The sequence below is a fragment of the Oryctolagus cuniculus genome, chromosome 8 (assembly GCF_051225735.1).
Source record: "Oryctolagus cuniculus isolate XC-2025 breed Fujian yellow rabbit chromosome 8, ASM5122573v1, whole genome shotgun sequence".
Lineage (NCBI taxonomy): Eukaryota > Metazoa > Chordata > Mammalia > Lagomorpha > Leporidae > Oryctolagus > Oryctolagus cuniculus.
In genome coordinates, this window is record NC_142874.1 from 92,055,922 (window position 1) to 92,075,542 (window position 19,621).

General features: G+C 43.7%; 1 protein-coding gene across 1 annotated transcript in view; it reads left to right on the plus strand.

The window, feature by feature from the left end:
* The window catches only part of MANBA (mannosidase beta), a 131,412-nt gene that overhangs the window by 27,343 nt on the left and 84,448 nt on the right, over window positions 1–19,621 (plus strand). Inside the window, exons 3-5 of the mRNA XM_051819549.3 lie at window positions 1,999–2,104; window positions 2,901–3,071; window positions 9,593–9,716. Coding sequence (XP_051675509.3) covers window positions 1,999–2,104; window positions 2,901–3,071; window positions 9,593–9,716 — 401 coding nt within the window. The remainder of the gene's footprint in view (window positions 1–1,998; window positions 2,105–2,900; window positions 3,072–9,592; window positions 9,717–19,621) is intronic.

Below are 19,621 nucleotides of genomic sequence, written 5' to 3' on the forward strand. Positions count from 1 at the left end.
TAATCCTTCTCTTTATGTGAATTTTAAGTGTAATTTATTGGTCTATTCAAAGACAAATAAAGCCAGAATGTAGTGTTCAGTATTATGGAGTTACTGTGTTCCAGGCCCTGTTTCCTGATGATACTTAAAATATCTGCTGTTATGGTTCTAGTTCACTCGAGAATAGAATGCATGTTGCTTTTGCTCAGCAAATCACATCTGAACATCTTTGCCTGTCTGTGAAAATACTGTTGAAAGCTGCCTGGCCCTGGAACACAGCCAGCACACCCTCCCCACTGCTGACTTGGCCAGCTTGCTCGTGCTTAGCTTCTCAGCTCAAATTATACATCAGAAGCAAATGTTTTCCCTTGAAGCGACCGATGCTGTTAGCGCTGCCTTGCTTTTGCTTTGGCACTTTCTTTGGGAGTCTACCCTCCACCTAGGCATTTCAACCCATTACATTTTTTTTTATTGATATATAACTCATGAATCATACAGTTTACTCATTTAAAATACACTATTCAGTGGTTTTTAGTACATTCATGCAGTTGTGCAATCATCACCACAAATTTGGAAGATTTTCCTCATCTTCCAAAGAAAGCCATATCCTTTAGCAGTCATTCCTGTCTCCCACATCCTTATCCCAGTCCTTGGCAACCACTAATTTACTTTCTGTCTCTAGAATTTTCCTGTTCTGAAAACTCGTAACATTGAATCATATCATATATTGCCTTTTGTGATTAGCTTGTTTCACTTAGCATAATGTTTTCAACGTTGATCTATGAAGCATCAATGTTTCATTAATTTCTGTTGATGAATAATATTTTAATATATGAATATATAATATCTATTTGTATTCCCTTTAGGGAGGGAAGGAGAGGGAGAGGGAGAGAATGAATGAATGAATGAATGAGAATATGCACTCCCATCCACTGGTTCACTCCAAAGGATTGCAATGACCATGGCTGGCACTGGGCAGGGGCTGGAGCCAAGAGCCAGGAGCCAGGAACTCTATCCAGGTCTCCCTCATTGCGTGCAGGATCCCAATTATGTGAGGCATCGTCACTGCCTCCCAGAGTCTGTTAGCTAGACACTGCCATTAGGAACTGGAGCCAGGAATTGAACCCTGGTACTCTGATGTGGCTCACAGGCATCTTGACCACCAGGCTAAACTTATAGTTGTCCAAAAAGTGCAAATGATACTACTTAGAATAGATAAATTTTTTTTCTATTTCCAGTGTTTTAGGACTTGAATGCTAGCTAGGTTCTGTAGACTTCTTAAATTCAGAGACTGTTTCTGGTCCTTTTGGGGCTTCATAATATCCCCCGAGCACATAATATTCGTTCATGGGTATCAGTCAGTTGGTTAATGTGTTCTCTTGTTGTCAGTAAGTCTAGTAGTTTTTGAAAATGTTTCGCACCTATTATTTAACTTGGTTCTCACAAGAACTTTGTAGCATAAGCAGAGAAAGTCAGTGCATTTGGAAATTATAAGTTCTCTTGATTTTTATGTTGATATAGTCCCTCAATATTGATATATTGTATAAATATGTATTAGAAATCTCATTGGAAATTGCCTCCTTTTAAAAAAGTTATTTATTTGAAAGAGTTACAGAGAAAAGGAGAGACAGAGACCTTCCATCTGCTGGTTTATTCCCCAGATGGCAGCAATGATCAGCACTAGGCTTGACTGAAGCCAGGAGCCAGAAGCTTCATCTATGTCTTTGACGTGGGTGCAGTGTCCCAAGTCCTTGGGCCATCTTCTGCTGATTTCTCAGGCCATTCGCAGAGAGCTGGATTGGAAGTGGAGCAAGAGGGACCCGAGCCAGCACCCACATGGGTTGTATGTGTTGCAGATGGTGGCTTTACCCTCTGTACTACAACACTGGCTCTGGAAATTGCCTCTTAAGGGTGTTTGCTTTCATGCGAAAGGTTTTAATTTTTTTAGTTTTCAACTAATGAAGATTTACTAAGCTAGTGTCTTATATATCTGATTTTAAAAATCTTTTCTTTTTTTAGCAAAAGGCAAAAGGTGAACTTGATTTTTGATGGAGTTGATACGGTCACCAAAATTATTTTCAATAATGTCACTATTGGGAAAACAGACAACATGTTCAATGAATATGTAAGTATTTAAGGACATGATGTTAAAAAAATGCATTCCTAGATATTTGTGTTCATTGTTTTTGGGAGCAGAGAAAGATAAATGCTTACCATGGGGTAAAATACAAGCTCTTTGAAGCACTGGGTAAGTTACTTTATTTCTCAGTTGCTACATTTGTAGACTGAGAGGAATACCACCAAGCCCACCAGGTTGCTGAGGGGCTACAGCAAGCTCATGGTGTAAAATGAACACCTCCGTGTTCAATAAATGATGCTGCCTTCTCTGTTTGGTTCTGTTTCCTGGGAAATGGCAATTGACAAACGATTGAAATAGAACATGCCCTTTGCTTTCTGGAATAATTACATTCAGGGATTGCATCCTGGTGTCCCTTCTCTTTCAAGGGTAGACTTGTCAAAACAAAAATAACTCATGATTTAGAAATACATGCTGTTCATACCAGAGAGTCAGGGCGTTGTGAAGCGTCTAGAAAATCCTGGGCAGTTCAAGGCCGCATGCAAACAGCCAGACATTCCTGGGCTAAAGATATTTTCTGCTCTTTCTGTTTCCCTAGGATCATCATTCTGTCAGTAAAAATAGAAGGAGAAACCTAGAAATCTGCCTTTGGATGAGAGATTTTGCTTAGTTATAACTAAAAATGGACAACTAAATTATACTATGTTGGATGGCTTCTTTGTCCTAAGGAGGCGAAACCTAAATATGAAATATCATAATGCATTTTCATAGATTCTGCTCTAACATTTTATACACTGGACTACTTACACATGGTGGGGCTGATGGTTCTTTGTCTTTAATTCAGAAGTTTGATATTACCCGTGTGGTCAGAGACGTGAACACCCTTGAACTGCGTTTCCAGTCTGCAGTATTGTATGCGGCACAGCGGAGCCAAGCTCACCCTGGCTACCAGGTGCCCCCTATGTGCCCTCCATCAGTGCAGAATGGCGAATGCCATGTCAACTTTATTCGAAAGGTAACGTGCTCTCAAACAGATGGGGCTTCTGCTTTGAGGATGGGTGTGCTGGCATTCACAATGCTTACTTGAAGGTTCTAGTGCTGTTGCAGAAGCTGGGAGTCTCCTTCCTGACCCCAAGTGAAGTTTGAAAATGTAAAATAACTGATTACCTGAGCTTTTGTAAAGTATCTTTATTTCTCTTTCCTTCCTTCCCCACTTCCTTCCTTCCTTAAAGATTTATGATTTAATTATTTTATTTGAAAGTCGGGACACAGAGAGGAGAGGGTGGAGAGAGAGAGCGAGAATAAATGAATGAATGAATGAATGAATATCGGTCTTCTAACCACTGGTTTACTCCCAAAATGGCCACAATGGCCAGGGCTAGGGCTGGGCCAGGCTGAAGCCAGGGATCAGGAACTTTATCTGGGTCTCCCACTCGGGTGCAGGGGCCTGGGCACTTGGGCCATCTTCCACTGCTTTCCCAGGTGTATTAGCAGGGAGCTGGATCAGTTATGGAGCAGCCAGGACTTGAACCAGTGCCCATATTGGATGCTGGTGCTGCAAGCAGCAGCTTTACCTGCTATACCACATCGGCCCTGAGTATCTTTATCTGAGTATTCTCCCTGAAGTGTGCTTTAGAACTTAGGCAACATCAGAAAAAGAGGAAACATTTGTGACTGGTAAGGGGAGTATATACATTTTTAAAAAGATTTATTTTTATTTATTTGAAAGATGAAGTGACAGAGAGATGGAGGGAGGGACACAGAGATTGAGAGAGGTATTCCATCCACTGATTCACTCATCAAATGGCTGCAATGGCCATAGTTAGGTCAGGCAGAAGCCAGGAGCCATGAACTTCATCTGGGTCTCCCACAAGGGAGATGGAGCCCAAGCACCTGAGCTCTCCTCTGCTGCTTTCCTGGGTACATTAGCTGGATTGGAAGCAGCAGGGACTGGAACTGACCCTCTGATATGCTGCCCTGGAAGGTGGCTGTTTAACCTGCTGTGCCACAGTGCCAGAACTGTGGGCATAATAAGGCTAAATATGTTCTAAGGAAAGAACAGGCCAGCCTTTTTTTTTTTTTTTAATCAAACTTTTCACCAGATTATGAGCTTCCTCTTTATTAGTTCTTATTAGGAAGCTTCCTGCAAATATGAATACAGTTGCTGACATCTCTCATAGGTCCTTATAAAATCAAACAAAAAGATAAAATCCACAAACATGATTATTCTTTGAGTCTGATCTCAGTCTAGAAGACTTAATTCAATTATGTATTAGATTGATTTTATCAGTGTACGTGACATTTAGATTTTAAAAATGTTTTTTATTAAATATTTTAGTTTTTGTAAAATATAGTAAAATTACTATATTTTTACTATAATAAAAATACTCTAAGATTTAGTATTCTAGCCATTTTTAAGTGTGCAGTTTAGTGGTGTTAAGTATATTTACATTGCTGTGCAGCTGTTCTCTAGAACTTTTCTATCTTGCAAAGCTGGAACTCTGTACCCATTAAACAATAGCTCCCCATGTCCCCCTACTCCAGTCTGTGGCAACCACCACTCTGTTTTTTTTTCTGTGAGTTTGACTCTGCTAGATATTTCATGTAACTAAAATCAGGCAGCATTTCTTTTTGTAACAGTATGATGTCCTCAAGGTTCACTCCTATTGAAGCAGTGCAGAATTTCTGTCCTTTGAAAGGCCAAATGATATTCTATTGTGTATATATACCACATTTTGTTTATCCAATCATTCTTTCCTGAACATTAGGGTTGCTTCTACCTTTTGTGTATTGTAAATAATACTGCTATGAACATAGGTATACAAATACCCCCACAGGATCTTACTTTCAGCTATTTTGGGTAAATACCTGGCAGTAGGGTGGCTATATCCTATGGTAATTCTATCTTTATTTTTTTTAAAGGTTTATTTATTTATTTGAAAGACAGAATGTCAGAGAGAGAGAGAGAGAGAGAGAGAGAGAGAGAGATTATCCATCCACTGGTTTACCCCACAAGTGGCTGCAACAGCCAGAGCTGGGTCACACCAAAGTCAGGAGCCAGGAACTCCATGTGGACCTCCCAAATGGAGGCAAGGGTCAAGTTCTTCAACCATCATCTACAGCCTGCTCAGGTGCATTAGTAGGAAGTTAGATTAGAAGTGGAGCAGCCAGGACTGTGACTGGCACTCCAAAATGAGGTGCTGACTTGCAAGCGGCAGCTTAACCTGCTTTGCTACAACACTGGCACCTATTTTTTTTTTTTAAAGATTTATTTATTTTTTACTTGAGAGTCAGAGTTACACAGAGAGAGGAGAGGCAGAGAGAGAGAGAGGTCTTCCATCCGATGGTTCACTCCCCAGTTGGCTGCAACGGCCGGAACTGCACCGATCTGAAGCCAGGAGCTTTTTCCGGGCCTCCCACATGGGCACATGGGCCCAAGGACTTGGGCCATACTCTACTGCTATCCCAGGCCATAGCAGAGAGCTGGATCGGAAATGGAACAGCTGGGACTAGAACCAGTGCCCATAGGGGATGCCGCCGCTTCAGGCCAGGGCGTTAACCCACTGCGCCACAGCACCTGGCCCTGGCACCTATTATTAGATTTTTTAAAAAAAATTATGTATTTATTTGAAAGAGTTACACAGAGAACGACAGGCAGAGAGAGAGAGAGAGGTCTTCCATCCGCTGGTTTACTCCCCAATTGGCCGCAACGGCCAGAGCTGTGCCGATCTGAAGCCAGGAGCTTCTTCCGGGTTGCCCATGTAGATACAGGAGCCCAAGGACTTGAGCCATCTTCTACTGCTTTCCCAGGTCATAGCAGAGAGCTCGATTGGAAGAAGAGCAGCTGGACCTCGAACCGGCACCCATGTGGGATTCCTGCGCCACGGGCAGAGGCTTAGCCCATTATGCCACAGCACCAGCCCCCCAAGAGTTATTCTTGTACCCCTCTTTCTCCCTCCTCCAATCCACTGCTAAGTCCTTTTGATGGTGTGAATTTTACCTTTTTTTTTTTTTTAGCTCTTGAATCAATTTAATCTCCATTTCTATTACTGTATTTTTTTTTAAGATGTATTTATTTGAAAGAGTTACACTGAGAGAGAAGGAGAGGCAAAGAGAGAGAGGTCTTCCATCTGCTGGTTCACTCCCCAATTGCACTGATTGGAAGCCAGGAGCCAGGAACAAGGAGCTTCTTCCAGGTCTCCCATGCTGGTGCAGGGCCCCAAGGACTTGGGGTCATCCTACACTGCTTTCCCAGGCCATAGCAGAGAACTGGATTGGAAGTGGAGTGGCCGGGACTTGAACCAGCGTCCATATTTTGGATGCCACCACTACAGCTCACAACACCACAGGGCCGGCCCCTCTATTACTGTATCTTGAATCCAGTAACTACTCACATGCAATCTTACTCTGGTCTCTCAACTGGCATCCCTACACTTCTCTTGCCTTCCTTTAAATAATCGCCCAAGAGCATGGTCTTTTATATTTCTATTTTTTAAAAGGATTTATTTATTTATTTGAAAGGCAGAATTAGGGAGGGAGGGAGGAAGAGACACACGGAGGAGAGAAAAAGAGAGAATGAGAAAAAGAGAGGAGAGACAGAGAGATATCAGTCTTCCATCTGCCAGTTCACTTCCTAAATCGCCACAATGGCTGGAACTGTGCCGGTCCGAAGCCAGGGGCCAGGAGCTTCTTCCAGGTCTCCCACGAGGATGCAGGGGCCAAGGACTTGGGCCATCTTCCACTGCTTCCCCAGGCATGTAGGCAGGGAGCTGGATTGGAAACGGAGCAGTTGGGATGCAAACTGCCAGCCATGCTGGAAGCTGCTGTCAGCTTTACCCACTGTCCCACAACGCCGGGACAGTGTTTACAACTGCTTAAAACTCTTCAACAGCTTCCCATTGCATCGAGCCTAAATCCTGTAGCTTGCTGCTCTGTGTGGCCCATTCCCACCTCACTAATCTTCCTCCGGCCTTTGCCCATCGTTCTCCATTTCCTGGAAAGTTGGGTCCTATTGTCTCCTGCCTCCACATCTTGTCTCTTGCCTCCACATCGTCTCACATGGGGCTCCTTCTGAAAGCAAGTGACTTCCCTCTCCTTTAATCGTAGCCTGTTACTAACCCCTCAGGGCCCCAAATAAAAGGCTTTCGTTTTTCAGGGAAACTCATTGACACCCTGCCCCCTGACCTCTGGTTGTATGTTCTCTGTTTTCTTCGCAGAACTTGTCATTCTTCACCTGCTATGCCATAGCACCAGCCCTTCTCCACTTTTGTTTCTTAAACTGTCTTCCCCTAGAATAGAGTGGTAAGCTCCCTCCCTATTCCGCCGTTATCAGCCATATTTTTTTGACTTGGTGAAAACTCTCAAGTGTTTGAGTGTGGTTGAGTGAATAGAAGTGATTTGAGGTCCTAGGTGGGGAAAGTGGTCTTTCTTGTAACATGTTGAATATTTTGCGCCCCTCCTTCTCCCTATCCCCAGTAAGAGAATTCCCTGTTTGTAGCCATAAACTCCCTAATTCTGAATATGCAGATCTCATAGTTAAGTGGTAAATTTCAGTGGCTGCGGATGCTATGATGGAGTTTTAGTTCTTTGTTTTTCTTTATGGTGGGGACAGATTTATCTTAGATAAATACAGAGCCGAGGAACTCCTATCCGAAGGATCACCATTTGGCCAAACCCTCATTTTGCAAATGCCTTCTTTTAGAAGGATTTCAATGCTTCTTCCTTTTTTAAATATTGAACCCATAGCCTTGTACATTTTAATGATCTATATTTTGAAACTAATTTTTTCTTTTAAGAAGCAGAAAGCAAAAATTCCGCTCAGAAGGACTTATTTTAAGAGAGCCGGTTCCTACTTTTCGGTTTTAGCAGATGTGCCGCCAAAGCGAGCACCGCTTGCTGCTCCTCAATCTGAACCTTCACACTGTGAAAACTGAGGGTCATGAACAAGCTACAAGTAGTCAGGAGCAATGACACAGGAGGCAGATGTTGGCACCCGTGTCCGTGTCTGAAGTTTGAGCTGATGGTTTTGGGCTCTGTATTCAGAAACAAACGCTATTGACTTCGTTTTCATGGAGGCAAGTCCAGCTAGACCTTTAAGATATCTGATCATAAAATCTCTGCCCCTCAATATGGCTCCTCATTATGTATAGTTACTACATTTAAATACAATATTTTTTTCTACTTCATTTATTTACAGTGGTTAGTTCTAGAGCCATTTTGGAGATGTCTAATGAATATTATTTCACTTCAATGTAACATGTGTTTGAAGAGTAAAGGTACAGTTCTTCATAGTTAGATGTGATTGGTGGAGTTGAGTAGATCAAAGTGCTTTGAAGTCCTTGATGAGGATAAACGGTCTGTCTCATAAGATGTTGACTGTTTTGCTTCCTTCCTCCCTATCCCCAGTGAAAGAATTGCTTATTTGTAGTTATGAGCTTTTCTTACAAGATTTCAGTCAAATTTGACTGTGTTGCATAGACTGATAGGCTGTCTGTTGTGTTAGTTACCTATTGCTCTACAAAAACTATGCTCAAACCTATTAACCTAAAACAACATTTGTTGCTGTCGTTTCTGTCATGCAGGGACCTGGCTGTGGCTTGGCTTGGTGCCGCTGGCTCAAGGTCTCTCATGAGGTTACTGTGGAACCGTCAGCCAGCACTGCAGTCAACTTCAGCCTTGGCTGGGGCTGAAATGCGTTCCTAAGCTCACTTGTGGTCATCGGCCAGCCTCAGATCAGCTTCCAGCATCACTCTCATGAGCTCTGCACAGTGCTACCCCAGGACACAGCAGCTGACTTCCTCCTTGTCCAAGAGAAATTATGAGAAAGTGCCCCAAACAAAGGGCTTAGTCTTTAAGCCTGGTTCCAGAAGTGATGTCACTTCTGTTCTACTCCATTGGTTAGAAGTGATTCACTAGGTCTGCCTCTGCCCAAGGGGAAGGGATCTCTCAAGGGCATGAATACTGGGGAGGGGGGTATTCTGGATGGTCTGAGGCCATTTGTGTTTGGGGGGATACATATACCCATACACACACACAGAGTTATGGGCTGAATTGTTAGCCCCCTCCCCCAGATCCATTTGTTGACATCCTAACCTCTGGTACCTTAGAACATCATTTCATTTGGAGATAGTCTTTAAGGAGGTGGTTAAGTGAAAATGAGGTGGTTAGGAAGGCCCCAACTCAGTGTGACTGATGTCTTTGTGCGAAGAGGACATTTGGATGTTTGAGACACCAGGGATGCTTGGGCACAGAGACCACCAAGGTCACAGGGGAAGGTGGCCACCTGCAAGGCAAGGAGAGTGGCTCAGAAGAAACCACAGCGGCTGACCCCTTGATGCTGGACTTCTGGCCTCTGCAACTATGAGAGTATCAGTTTCTATTGGTTAAGCCACCTGCTCTATGGCATTTTGTTAAGGCAGCTTTAGCAAACTGATGCACATAAATGCATCTGTACTATTTTGAAAGAAAATGTTTTTCGTCGTGTCTACATTGCATGGTCATCAGATTGTATCTTCTCTTTTCCCCCTAAACCTCCAGGAGCAGTGTTCCTTCAGCTGGGACTGGGGGCCTTCCTTCCCTACCCAGGGCATCTGGAGAGACGTTAGAGTGGAAGCCTATGACATCTGTCACCTGCACTACTTGACGTTTTCCACACTCTATGGTAAGCTGCACGTGTGACTTCTTGTTTTCTTTTTGAGACTCTTCCTCGTTATAAACATTGGGCTTATAGTTTGACTATGTACATGCATTTTTCAGAGACTTACGGAGTTTTTTAAATTTTTTCATTTTTTTTTTTACCATTGTGGTACATTGAATTTATAAAAGTAAGAAGCAAATAGCCAACTGTGATTTGTCATGAAAATTGATAATATAAGGCAGGCAGGTAGGTAGATATCTTTTAGCATTTTTAAAAAAGATTTTTTTATTTGAGAGGCAGAATTAAGAACAGAGGAAGGGGGCAGCACCGGGGCACCGTAGGTTAATCTGCCTGCAGCGCCGGCATCCCATATGGGCGCCAGTTCTAGTCCTGGACGCTCCTCTTCCAATCCAATTCTCTGCTATGGCCTAGGAAATCAGTAGAAGATGGCCTGAGTCCTTGGGCCCCTGCACCGATGTGGGAGACCAGACAGAAGTGGTTGGCTCCTGGCTTCAGATTGGTGCAGCTCTGGCTGTTGCAGTCATTTGGGGGGAAGGAAGACCTTTCTCTCTGTCTCTCCCTCTCACTGTCTGTAACTCTAACTCTCAAATAAATAAATAAATGTTTAAAAAAAAAAAAAGAGAGAGAAGGAGAGACAGAGAGAGTGAGGTCTTCCATCCACTGGTCACTCCCCAAATGGCCACAGCTGTGCCAATCCAAAGCCAGGAGCCAGGAGCTGCTTCTGGGTCTCCAATACGGGTGCAGGGGCCCAAGGATTTGGGCCATCTTCTACTGCTTTACCAGGCCACAGCAGAGAGCTGGATCAGAAGAGGAGCAGCCCAGACACCAACCAGTGCCCATATGGGATGCCGGTGCCGAAGACGGAGTCCTAGCCCTCTGTGCCACAGTTGACCCTAGGGTATTTTATAAGAAAAGAAAAAGTCAAAGAGCATTTTCAAGGTCTGTTTACGTATTGTTTCTTGTAAGAATTCGGCCTCCAGGGGCTGGCACTGTGGCGCAACAGGTTAAAGCCCTGGCCTGAAGTGCCGGCATACCATATGGGCGCTGGTTCTAGTCCTGGCTCCTCCTCTTCTGATCCAGCTCTCTGCTATGGCCTGGGAAAGCAGGAGAAGATAGTCCAAGTCCTTGGGCCCCTGCACCCGCATGGGAGACTTGGAAGAAGCTCCTGGCTTTGGACTGGCGCAGCTCTAGCCGTTGCGGCCAACTGGAGAGTGAACCAGCAGATGGAAGACCTTGCTCTCTGTCTCTACCTCTCTGTAACTCTGTCTTTCAAATCAATAAAATCTAAAAAAAAAAAAAAAAAAAAAAATGGCCTCCAGGCTCTGCTGCTTCGTGCTGCATCTGTAGTCACTTTCCATGTGGAACTCTTGTCTTGTGGAAAGGGGCAACTGTTTTTCTGTCATTGCACATTTTCACCATAACTATGAGCACTCCTCTGACGCCTCCACACAGGCCTTGCTAAGGTGGGCATTTGGCCCGTGCCTGGGTTTGAGTCCTAGCTTCATTCTGATTCCAGCACTCTGAGAGGCAGCAGATGACGACTCAAGTTCATGGGTCCCTGGGTCCTTGGGTCCCTGCCACCCACATGGGAGACCCAGAAGCAGTCCTGGGCTCTGGCTTTTGGCCTGGCCTAGCTCTGGCTGTTGCGGCTTTCAGGGAGCGAATCAGTGGATGAGAGGTCAATGTGTGTCCGTCTCTCTACCTTTTGGATACATAAACTAAGGATGTAAGCTACGAGGCAAACAGAACAAGTTTTGTCAGGTGACGTGTACTGCCTTTGCAGTTGGAATTACTCACTGTCAAGGAACATTGAAATAAACCCCAGAAATCTGACAGATGTCAATAATGAAGCAGTTCAACTCTGGTTTGATCCTCGTTGAGTTCTTTGCTTAGCACTCACTGTGTTTACTTAAGAAGCAAACAAGAAAATAGTGTGTATAGTTATCTTGTAATATGCTGCACATTGGGCAGAAAATCAAAGATAAACAAGGACTCAGAGTTGAACTAGGGCACTCAAGGATGGAGGGAGCGACAGGTGGGATATTCAGTGACAGCGCTCGGTCCAGTGACGTGGAAATCTGCCTAGACGTAATCAGAAAGAGCCTGTGTGTCAGCTCCAGAATTCTGTTATCTTCAAGGGGCAGGTGATCCGCGATTGCTATTCAGCTGAGCCAAATCTGTATTTTCTTTGTCATTTCCATCCTCTCCTCCTGCCCTCCCTTCCTCCCTCTTTTCCTTCTTCCCTCTCTTCTTTCTCTTTGTTGAATGGCAGTTAGTTGAAAGGCAGAAAGAGAGAGTCGATCTTCCATCAGCTGCGTCACTCCTCAATGGCCACGCTAGCCAGACTGAAGTCAGGCGCCAAGAACTCCATCTGAGTCCTCTGTGTGGGTTGCAGGGTCTCAAGAACTTGAACCCTCTTCCACTGCCTTCCCAGGCACCTTAGGGAGCTGGATGGGAAGCAGAGGAGCCAGGATTTGAACTGGCATTCTGATAGGAGATCTGAGTGTGCATAGGTGGAGGCTTAACCTACTGTGCCCCAGCACTGGCTCCCAAGTTTGTATTTTCTTTAAAGGAAGACGACAAATCTAATGAGATGGTTGTTTACTTTTTGATTGCTGCTTGTATTTTTAAATGTTTCAGAGGCAGGAAAAGGTCTTGTTTGAGTTGCACATGTAAATGTGGCTGAGTTTATGGTCTCTAGTTTTGTGCCTCTGAAACACCTTCTTAATGAGGTGTAACCCAAACTGAGGATTTTTCTTAATAAAATTGAATGATCCATTATCCCTCACCTCATGTCTCCACCCATACATTTTCTCAGATGTGTGTAATTAAATCCAGCATAAGGAGAGGTTTGATTTAGCAAAAGTTACTTACTTAATAGGTTTGAAGGTCAATCAGTATTTAGATGGTTTGCAAAAAGTACTGTAAGTTCCAGCTATTTTATTACCTGCAAAATATTTGAATAACAGTTGTGTAGTTTAATTTAAAATTTTGAATATGAAACTAAATGTTTTTTTTTCCTAAATGTGACTCATTAAATAGAATTTAATTTATTGGTCACTAGTGCTTGTGTGATTGTGAACCAAATCAATTTATATGATGCTTAAAATTCGGTTTAGATTTAGTGTAGTCAATTTTTCTTATGTACTATAGTTTTATAACTTTTATGAGTGCAATAACGTTTGTACTTAACATTGAAAAATATTTTTTCCATTCAGAAGTTGTGTCTTGTGCATGTTAAACAGTAATTTTTACATATCTAATTAATTCTATGGTTATCCATTTGATGATTTGATGTAACAGAAAATTGAAGCATAAACTTGTGAAAGCATTAGGAGAGGACTTGCCTTTGTGAGTTTTATTCAGAATTTCTTTTTCCTACTTTTTTCTGGAAATAAGCAGTTACTACTGAAACCAATGATAAATAAAAGCAATAAGCTAATGTGGTCTGGAAACTTTTACGTATTTGTATTATACTATGAGGTAGACACAATTACTGAAAACTAAATTAGCTCATTCAGTCATTAGAATGATAATAATGATAATATGTATTTATTTTTAGGCAGAGAGTGAGGGAGCAAGTGAGCTGTTGTCTGCTGGTTCACTCCCTCAATCTAGCGATAGCCTTGGTTAGACGAAGCAGAAGCAGGGAGCTGTGAACTCGATCTGGGTCTTCCACATGGGTGGCAGGAACCCAACCTTTTGAGCCATCAGTTTTTGTCTCCCAGGGTCTGCATTAGCAGTAAGATAGAATTGGGAATATAACTGAAAATGGAATCCAGGCACTCCTATGTGGGATGTGGGTGTCCTGATGGGTATCTTAACTACTAGGCCAAATGCCTGTCCCAGATTACCTGATTTTATGAGCTTTCCATGTGGTTATATAAACAGATAAAGTTAAAGTGTGTAATAAGTGTGATCTGTTGAAACATTACATTATAGAAAGATTTATTTATTTGAAATACAAAGAGAAGAAGAAGAGAGAGGGAGAGGGAAAGGGAAAGAGATCATTTGTGTGCTGTTCATTTCCCAAATGGCCACAACAGCCAGAGCTGGGCCAGGTTGAACCATTTGCCAGGAACTCCATCTGGGTCTCCCACGTGGGTGGCAGGGACAAACTACTTGGGCCATTATCTGCTGCTCTCCCAGGCGCATTAGCAGGAAGGTGGATCTAGAGAGGAGCAGTCAGGATGTGAATGGGTGCTCCCACATGGGATGCACTTTCCCCAGTGGTGGCTTAACCAACAGCATTTTAAATGCTACATAGTTCAATGTTTGTTAGCTCAGTTAGAATAAATAATGTCATGGCATTTTTCTACATGTGAATGGCCTTGCTTTCACACCTCTTTCTGAGCTAGGGTGGGCTGTGGATCTTTGCCTTGAGCTGCAGACACTGCCACCATGTCGGATGCTTCTTTCCATACCCTGCCCAGACGGACCTGCTGTCTCAGCCTGCAGCATCCTCCTTCAGTTCAGGTGATCTGGCCTTGAGTTGGAGGAGTGTGGTCTGGCTCTCAGCTAGATCTCTGCCTGCTCAGCGGAGGCCTGTGTTGAAGGACATCACTACCCTTTGCTTACAGTGTCGTATAGAGAATGTAATATTAAAATACAGCAAAGATTGGGAATCATGTTTAGTGCCTTAGTATGAGCATGTGTTCATTTTTTGCTTACATTTTTGTGAGCCACTTTTTCATTAATCTTTTAATTACATTACCCCTAAAATTACAGTATTCACCTTTTTTTTTTTTTTTTGACAGGCAGAGTTAGAGACAGAGAGAAAGGTCCCCCTTCCATTGGTTCACCCCCAAATGGCTGCTACGGCCGGCGCGCTGTGCCGATCTGAAGCCAGGAGCCAGGTGCTTCCTCCTGGTCTCCCAGGCGGGTGTAGGGTCCAAGCACTTGGGCCATCCTCCACTGCCTTCCCGGGCCACAGCAGAGAGCTGGACTGGAAGAGGAGCAACTGGGACTAGAACCCGGGGTGCTGGCGCCACAGGCGGAGGATTAGCCTAGTGAGCTGCAGCGCCAGCCCAATATTCACTTGAAAATAGTTTTAGGAGTCATTGGGTAGCTTGAATAGTCTTTCCTCTGATGAGATGCCTTGTTGGTTAGGTACATTTTCTTCTCTGGAACTTAATTAGCTTTGTTTTGTTGGAGATCTTGCTTTGGGTCTCTTTTGCCTTGATTTTCACTTTAGAGGATTTTGTCCTGCTAAATAGGCAAGGGGATCTCATTGCTTGGTGAAGAAGTGGGGGAGGACAGCTGTCACAGCTTAAGTGTGAACCTGCATTTCTGGTCAATGCAACTGTTAGCTCTTCAAAAAGCTGCTTACATTTGCCTTATAATACTAGTAGGAGCCCAGAAAATTATCTTAGATTTGACTTGGCACCTTCTGTGGCTGGTCATTTTGGAGTGGTGTCACTCCTGTGTCTTTCAGTGCACGGAGCTGCTTTTCCCTGCAGCTGTTCATCTTCTGCTGAAGAAGCTAGCAGGCAGAGGGGGTGCTGCGAGGAGCTCAGCAGCGCTAGCCTTTGGAGGCAGCTGTCTCGGCGTAGCCTTCCTCCAATGGATGAAGCATCCTTTTCATCTCACCTAAGCAGACCTTCCCCTGCTGGCCTGAATGATCCTTGCCTCTGAACTTCCATCTCCTTGCTAGTCCTTAAACCCCTGCTCCCTTGGCATCCTGTATTTCAAAGATTTTTTATTTGGGACTGCTGTTGTGGTGTAGCAGGTAAAGCTGCTGCCTGCAATGCTGGCATACTGTATGGACGCCAGTTCAAGTCCTGGCTGCTCCACTTCTTCTTCCTCTTTTTTTTTTTCTTTAAAGATTTATTAATTCATTTGAGAGGCAGAGTTACAGAGAGGCAGAAGCAGAGAGAGGGAAGTTTTCCATTCGCTGGTTCATTCCCCAAATAGTTGCAATATCTGGAACTGGGATGATCCAAAGTCGAGCCAAGAGCCTCCTCTAGGTCTCCTACGTGGGTGCAGGGGCCCATCCGCTATTGCTTTCTCAGGCCACAGCAGAGAGCTGGATTGGAAGTGAGGCTGCTCCACTTCTGACCCAGCTTCATGTAATGAACCTGGGAAAGCAGCATAAGGTGGCCCAAGTGCATGGCCTCTGCACCCACGTGGGAGATCCCGAGGAAGCTCCTGGCTTCAGTCTGCCCTTCCGCAGCCATTGTGTGCATTTGGCAAGTGAGCCAGCAGATGGAAGACCTCTCTGTCTCACTCTTTGTATTTCTCTCTGTAACTCTTTCGAATAAAAGGAACGTTTACAAATTTGTTTATCATTTTAATTTTATGTGAGAAGCAGAGGCAGAGACAGACCTTCCATCCGTGGGTTCACTCCCCAAATGCCTGCAACAGTCAGGCTGAAGCCAGGAGGCTGGAACTCAATCTGGGTTTGTTATGTTAGTGGCAGGGACCCAAATACTTGAGATATCACCTATGTGCTGCCTCACAGGTTGTGCATAAGAAGTTGATTTGAAAGAGGAGCTGGAACATGAACCAAGGCATTCTTATACTGGATGCAGGTATCTCAAGTGGCTTCCTAACCACTGCACCATATGACCACTCCTGCATCCTGTATTCTTAACAGGGACCTATTGTATTTTATTTCTCTAAGTACATTCTCAGAGTTAGAAGCAACATGTTTGCTTTGTGGAATGGGGCATAATTTAATGTGCCTGTCAAAGTTCACAGACAGTAGTTGTTCAAAAATACATTTCACTTGTTTGACAGAGATGCTCACATAACAGTGCTCAGGGCCTTCATCAGGTAGTTTTGGTTACCAGAATGATATTTGGACAAGTAGAGCAGCTGTGGCACCATGTAACCACACACTGAGTGCTGGGTCAGATACCTTCTCTGTATAGATTGCAGTGTTCTTTTGTAATAAGATTCTCTTATTAAGAGGATAATATTTTATTGTTACAATGTCCCCAAATGCTTGGTTTCACATTGAATGCACTTTTTTCCAAGATTTATTTTTTATTATGTATTTGAAACACAGTTACAGAGAAAGAGGGAAAGACAGAGCTTCCATCTGCTGGTTCACTCCCCAAATGGCCACAGTGGCCAGGGCTGGGCCAGTCGAATCAGGAGCCAGAAGCTTTTTCTGGTCTCCTATGTGGGTGCAGGGGCCCAAGCACCTGGGCCATCCTCTGCTGTCTTCCCAGGTGCATTAGCAGGGAGCTGGATCGGAAGTGGAATAGCCAGGTCTTGAGCCAGCACCCGGTGCCCTTATGGAAGGTTGGTGTTGCAGGTGACAGCTTTACATGCTATGCCACAATACTGGTCCCCTTGAATGCATTTGATTTTGGACCAAGGACTCTGAAAAGCAAACAAATACGTTTGTTTTTCCTCATCATGCACATTCACATTTCAGTATGCATGAGAATGCCATTTTCTTGAGTGTTGCTTTTGTGAAACTCTCCTGGAAAATAGCACTGGAGTCAAGACGCCTGGGCCCTCGTCCTTGGCCTGAGTGCTGGAGATTTTGTGGGAGGGCCTGTGGTCAGGGTCTCAGAAACTTTACTTGCCAAGTGACTAGGAGATCACTGAGTTGCTTCTATCTCTAACCTTCTGTGGTCCTTTTCCTTTGCTGACAAATTAGAAGAGTCATCATAGCCAAGTGAGGATGTAAGTGTGGACGAATGTGGTTTCTCTTTAGAAAATAAATTTTTTTTAAAAAATTCATATATTTGAAATTTTTACTTCCCAAATGCATGCAATAGCCAGGGCTGGGCCAGGCAGATGCCAGGAACCTGGAACTCAGTCTGGGTCTCCTGTGGGGTGGCGGGGACCCAAATACTTGAGTCATCACCTGCTGCTTACCAGGGTGCACATTAGCAGGATGTACGGATGAGAAGAGGGGTTGGAATGTGAACTCAGAGGCACTCTGATTTGGGATGTGGATCTTCCAAGTAGCGTCTTAACTGTTGCAACAAACAACCATCCTGTGGTTTTTCTTAAAGCTAGGCATCATAGCCGGTGCCGCAGCTCAATAGGCTAATCCTCCACCTGTGGCGCTGGCATCCCGGGTTCTAGTGCTGGTCGTGGCGCTGGGTTCTGCCCCAGTAGCTCCTCTTCCTGTCCAGCTCTCTGCTGTGGCCTGGGAGTGCAGTAGAGGATGGCCCAAGTGCTTGGGCCCTGCACCCACATGGGAGACCAGGAGAGGCACCTGGCTCCTGGCTTTGGATCAGCGCAGTGTGCCAGCCGCAGGGGCCATTGGATAAACCAACGGAAAAGGAAGACCTTTCTCTCTCTCTCTGTCTCTCTCTCTCACTGTCCACTCTGCCTGTCAAAAAAAAAAAAAAAAAAAAAAAAAAAGAAAAAAAAAAGCTAGGCATCATAACACTGGTTGAAAACACTGATGCTTGAAGCTTATAATCAATTACAAAAAGCTTAGGGGATAGCTTGAGTGTGTATCTTCCAGGTACTTACACATGTAACTAATGTAACGCAGCCATCTTCCTGTGTAAGACTTATAATTTTTCCTCCTAGACAAGTGAATAAAATTTTGTTTTGAACAAAGAAGTAGACTATATAGGAATCTAAAATAAAGGTGCTATTTGTTAGAGGATTTTAAAGGCTAACATACTGGACACAAACTGGAGTTGTCTTCGTGATCCTTTGCAGGAAGGAATGGTGTGCATTAATGTAGCCCATGTAGATGTTTACCCTTTCTACAAATTCCCATCCAGGTTTTTTTTTAAAGAACATTCATGGTGGCTCTGAGGAAACCTTGAGTCAGTGACTAAAGCCATGTTCTCTGCCATGCTCTGGCTTGCCTTCCTAGTTGAGGTTATATGAACACATGATAGGAATCTCTTTTGAGCAAGCACAAGATGTCAGCAGGGATACCTTTTGGCCTGGCAGCTAAGATGCTGGTTAAGATGTGCACAACTCACATCACAGCACCTTGTTTCAAAGCCCAGCTCCACTCCTGACTCCAGCTTCCTGCTAATGTAGACCCTGGGAGGCAGCAGTGATGGCTCAAGTAGTTGAGTTCCTGTCACCATGGGGAAACTTTAGCTCAGCCTTCCCCAGTGTGGCCATTTGAGGAGTGAACCAGCAGATTGCAGATCCCTTTCTCTCTGTCTGTCTGTATCTCTCTCAGTAACTCTGCCTTTCAAATAAAATTTTTTTTAAAAAGTGAAGAATTCAGCAAATAAAAGGAAAATATTCACGGACTATACACAATAATCAAAGGAAAAGATGTTGAACTCCAGTCTAAAGTAAATTTAAAAATAGATAAAAATCATTAAAACCATAGTAGGATATAATTCCTATCAATTTGCTTGACAAATATTTAAAACAAAGTTTGACAAAATATTGCATTAGCAGCAAAATGGATACAGTAGGGCATTTGTTGAAATTGTGTTGCATTCCACTTGGGGAGAGCTGGGACTAATAGGTATTCTTTGGGAAACCATAACTTGTAAATGCTAGGAAAGGTGTGATAGGAAGTTGAATTCTACAAACGGGTCTTCATTTATAAGAAGGAGCTCTAGTAACTAGAAATAGGATTATATATTTTTAAAGTAGTGAATGAATAGACATGATTAAGTAATATCAGGAAAATTACTGATTATTTGAGACTTTGTGCTTCGTGAGTGTAAACTCCTTGATTTCCTATGTGCTACTAAAGGAAAAGCTTGATTCCATTTGGAAGAGGAATGGGCAATAGGAAACGGGTATCGTGTATTTGGTGATGACCTCATGGATCATAAGGCTTTTCATGGGGTGTTCCTCTGATAGCCCTAGCTTTTCATTTGGGCCACAGGTTGTGCCCCAAAGGAATGCCATTTGCTAGAGAACTTTCCATGTTTAAAGCCAATGACCTTTGGGGATTGTTGTGCTTGTCTTGCTGTGCGAGGTTGTCACTAACAGTTGATTCCCCTATTGTA